Source organism: Emiliania huxleyi (assembly GCF_000372725.1).
Source record: "Emiliania huxleyi CCMP1516 chromosome Unknown EMIHUscaffold_1358, whole genome shotgun sequence".
Classification (NCBI taxonomy): Eukaryota; Haptophyta; order Isochrysidales; family Noelaerhabdaceae; genus Emiliania; species Emiliania huxleyi.
Genome location: NW_005201233.1, coordinates 4,358 through 8,242, shown reverse-complemented (window position 1 = coordinate 8,242; position 3,885 = coordinate 4,358). Strand labels below are relative to the sequence as shown.

At 64.4% G+C, this 3,885-nt stretch overlaps 2 protein-coding genes across 2 annotated transcripts; one reads left to right on the top strand and one right to left on the bottom strand.

The window, feature by feature from the left end:
• Positions 1 to 307: 307 nt before the first annotated feature.
• On the top strand, positions 308 to 1,462 carry EMIHUDRAFT_252484 (hypothetical protein; the record flags this gene model as incomplete). Its single annotated transcript, XM_005788356.1, has 4 exons — positions 308 to 345; positions 594 to 693; positions 771 to 834; positions 1,212 to 1,462. 4 exons carry the CDS (start codon positions 308 to 310, stop codon positions 1,460 to 1,462), a joined length of 453 nt encoding a protein of 150 aa, XP_005788413.1.
• A 364-nt stretch (positions 1,463 to 1,826) lies between these two features.
• Positions 1,827 to 2,762, bottom strand: EMIHUDRAFT_460564 (hypothetical protein). Its single transcript, XM_005788355.1, has 3 exons — positions 2,676 to 2,762; positions 2,279 to 2,465; positions 1,827 to 2,157 (listed from the first exon to the last, which is right to left on the bottom strand). Exons 1-3 carry the CDS (start codon positions 2,724 to 2,726, stop codon positions 2,027 to 2,029), a joined length of 369 nt encoding a protein of 122 aa, XP_005788412.1. The 5' UTR covers positions 2,727 to 2,762; the 3' UTR covers positions 1,827 to 2,026.
• Positions 2,763 to 3,885: the final 1,123 nt, after the last annotated feature.

The window sequence follows — 3,885 nt, the reverse complement described above, 5'->3', positions numbered from 1 at the left end:
GAGGTGTACTTCAGAAGCAGAGCTGACGTCAGTCTGTGCGCGTCGCCAGCACCTCCTTCTCTCCTCGTCGAACCCACCACCATCCCCTTTCTCCTCCTATCTGTCTTGTGTGTGCCTTGCTGGGGGAGCAGACGGCTTCATCGCGAAGCTGCCCCCATCAGGCGTCTTGACGGGTATCAAAATTCTTCCCTAATAAATTCTGCAAAGGGGTGTGAACGGAGAGAGCAAACTCCTGGCAGCTCCCACAGTCGAAATGTGCGCCAGCTGCCCGCTCACCTGTGTCACGCCGCCGCGCACGCACCTCGCTATGTGCTCGCGCGAGCTCCCGCCCGAGCCTCCAGCTCGGTTTCCCACTGCTGCGGAGCCGATCGCTTTTCCTCGGCGCTCGCGTCGAGCCGAGCTCTCGGCACTCTACGGCGGGCGTCGCTGTGCGGGGCGCCCGTTTCCTGCTGGCCCGAGCGGAAAGCTCCACGTGCCCGCGCGAGCTCCGGGCCGAGCCTCCAGCTCGGCGTCCCACTGCTGAGGAGCCGATCGTCGTCCGTCGGTGCTCTCGAGGAGCCGAGCTCCTTGGCCTGCGGCCGGCGACGCTGCAGGACGGCGCGCGCGCACCCTTTTGCCTGGAGCGAGGGGGGCCACGGCTGCCTAGGCCACGGGGAGGACGAGTCGAACCCTCTGCTCCCCAAGAAGGTCGAGGTGTGGGCGCAGGAATGAGGTCACGGCTGTGCCTGTGGCGCGAGTTACGCATGTTAGTGTCCGCTGCTGAGTCACAGGCGGCGGCCAAGCACAGTGTCGTCCTGCCGCTCTCGCTACGCCGCTCGTGCGCCCCGCGCGCATGTCGGCTTCTCATGCCTCCGGCCTCTGAGGACCCACCTCGGGCGCTCGGGCGGTTGGGGATGGCAAATCGGTCACCAGCGCCCAATAAATAAAGTGAAAACACGCGGAAATTCTTTGAATTCCTCTTGTAGCTTGAGCGGTCACACCGCCATCGCGCATCGCCGCCGACGTCTCCCAGGGAGGATGGAGGGGCGTGACGATCGTGTACTAACCGCCTCGATCCTTGCGCATCGGCCATGTCTCCCGCAGAGACCCGCAGCCGCGAGCGAGCAGCGCAAAGAGGCTTCGCGCATTTTTTTGCGCAGCTCCACGTTTTTCTTTATTTCGTTCCTCGCCCTTTCCTGCCTCGGCCGCGGCGGCCATGTCGCTCCGGCGAGGCCAGCACGACGCCGCCACGGCTGAGGCGGTGAGCGACGCTCGCGCACGGTACGCCGACCCGTCGTCCAACTGGCGCTCGCTCAGCGAGTCCACGAACTTCGAGTGGAAGTTCCTCACGCCGCTCGTTTGGGCGCCCGCCTTTCCATTCCTACGGCGTGCACCGCCCTCTGTGCGGCCGTACGTCTTTGGTGGCGCCATCCTGGTCGCCAACATGCACGGCTTCAACAATCCAGACTTGAGTGACCTGTAGTGGGTACGCGTCGTGATAGAGGTACTGTGAGAGTGTTGCCCGCGCAAGTGATGTAACCTTTTTGCTCATGCCGTTGCCGGCGAGGCCGAATAAAATAAAGAGGGACCCCCCGTGCCTGCAATCTCTTAAATGGCAATTTAAGCCCCCCCCAACCTCCTCATTTCTTAAAAGCTCTTAAAAAATCCGGCCCTCAGACCCTTGGGGTCCCCTAAAGAAGTCCGGCGCCGGCCGCGCGGGGCGCGGCGGCCGGCGGGGCCGCGCCGCCCCGCCGCCGCCCTGCCGCCGCCCCCCGCAGCCCGCACCCCCTGGGCTTGGGGCTTGCGCCGCGGCCTGTTCGACTATGACTTCAGACTTCTGTGCTGTGCTCCTGATACATATTTTTTGACGCAGGACAGCAGTGGGCACCTAAGCGGCGCCGGCGGCATGAGAGAACAAGGTGGATGGTCGATCTCACACGCCACACCCACGCAGTGGAACCGGGACGACGCCCCTTCCCGAGAGGCCGACGGGACGCGGGAGGGGGTGCCGAGCAGCGCGAGACGCCGTGGCCCGACCAGCCGTGCATCACCAGGCAGGCCCGTCGCTGTTCGCCCACTCCTCGAACTTTGGGCTGTCGACCCACGCCTCCCACGCCTTCCAGTTCTCTTCGTTCTTCTCCCACTCGTCAAAGTTCTCCATCGTCGGGAACTCGAAGCCTGCGGGAGAGGGGGCGGAGGCGCGGGCTCGATTGGCGGCACGAGGGGTGGTCGTCGATGCGGGGAGGAGGAGGAAAAGTGGCGGTAGGGGCGGTGGAGAGCCGAGCGGGGGACGCCTCACCCCACTTGGCCGAGGTGACCGAAGCGCCTTCGCCGCCCTTGACCTCGAACGAGACGCCGAGGCCCGACACTTTCGATGCGAGCGCCTTGGGGGCCTCCTTCTTGGGCACCGGCTTCGATGTCAGCATCCCCTTGATCTTGACCATGCCGTACACGGTCGCATAGAGCCCGAGGATGGCGAGGACAATCTGCGAGGGGGGAGGAGAGCGATTGGGCGCGAGGGCCGCGCGGGGGGGGGGAGCGGCCGAAATCATATCCCTCGCCCACCCCTCAGCGCGCATCCCCCGCTCGCGCCGAGCACTTTGGTGCGAGGATGCGCACAGGCGCCGGCGGCGCGAGTTGAATGCGGCGCTCCCTCCTCTCTCCGGGGAGACCCCAAATCTAGGGGCGGCGCGCACATGCTCGTCCTTCTTGAGATACTTGCGGACGGTGTCGTCGAGCGAGGACATGCCGCCCGCGAGAGGGAGGGCAAGACTCGCTCCTCGGCGCAAGACTCGCTGCTTGCTCGGCGATAAAAAGAAAATCCGCCGCAGTAAAAAATCTAAATAAATTAGGTGCCCTGTAGGCTTGGCTGCAAAGGGGATTTTTGTTGTGCCGACTTCGATCTTCGTGTGTGCTCCGCTTCTGCTCATCTCTCTCTCTGAGAGAGAGATTTTGAGACATGAGAGAGAGAGAGAGTCAGAGAGAGAGAGAGAGAGAGAGAGCCGAGATAGAAAGAGAGAGATTTTGAGTGAGACGGTTTAGAGAGAGAGAGAGAGAAAGAGAGAGAGAGAGAGAGAGAGAGAGAGAGAGAGAGAGAGAGAGAGAGAGAGAGAGAGAGAGAGAGAGAGAGAGAGAGGGTGGGAGTACATTTCTTTCTAATTTTATTTCGCCTCGAGCTGTGCTTAAAAGTTAAATCTCTCTACAACCTCCAATCCCCGTCCTTGCTTGCGTCCCCCCATGCCGGTGTGTCCAGTCGCTGGCCAGCCTCTTCTAAACCAACACTCCCGTTTCCCAAGAAAAGAAAAGTCCAAGCCTTCCTCGATTTCCGCGAGAGCGGCGTCTCACAAAAAGCCTAGCCGTCCCGGCGCAAGAAAAGCCTTGCCGCCGAGCTGTCATTCCTTCTGCAGGCCGCGTGCAGCGACGCGCGAGTCCTGGCGGCGCAGCCGCCCCGCCGTGCGGACCATGGCCAACCAGCCCGTCGACGCGCCCGACGACGTGACCTCAGCCGGTAAGTGTCGAGAGCGCCCCCCGGCCAAAAGTCGACGATCCTCGCTCGCCGCCTCGCCCCTTCCGGCGGCGCGGCGGCGCCCGCGACGGGCGGCTCGCCCCACGGCGCACCCCGCCGCCGTAGGTACTCGAGGTGCTCGCCCTCCAACGACGCCGCGGGGGAGGGCCGCGACCCGCTGGGCCGGCTGCCTCTTGCGCCCTCGCGCCGGCGCCCCTTGCGCCGGCGCCGGCCGCGCCGGCGCCGGAAATCGCCGCGCCGCGGCTCCCTCGCTCCGCCGCGGCGCGGCCTGTGCCGCGTTCGCGACCTCGGCGCGCCGCGCCCTGCCGAGGTAATGAACTCCTCGCCCCCAGGTTTTTTTCCCCCTGAGACGACACCTGGGGTATTCTTTGTGGGGTCTT

Excerpts from the sequence above, each read along its gene's own strand:
- EMIHUDRAFT_460564 (XM_005788355.1), bottom strand. The coding sequence starts at position 2,726 with ATGTCCTCGCTCGACGACACCGTCCGCAAGTATCTCAAGAAGGACGAG. Across the intron at positions 2,466-2,675 it reads ATCTCAAGAAGGACGAGCAT|ATTGTCCTCGCCATCCTCGG; the intron begins GTGCGCGCCGCC and ends CCCCCCTCGCAG. Across the intron at positions 2,158-2,278 it reads GGTCACCTCGGCCAAGTGGG|GCTTCGAGTTCCCGACGATG; the intron begins GTGAGGCGTCCC and ends CCTCTCCCGCAG.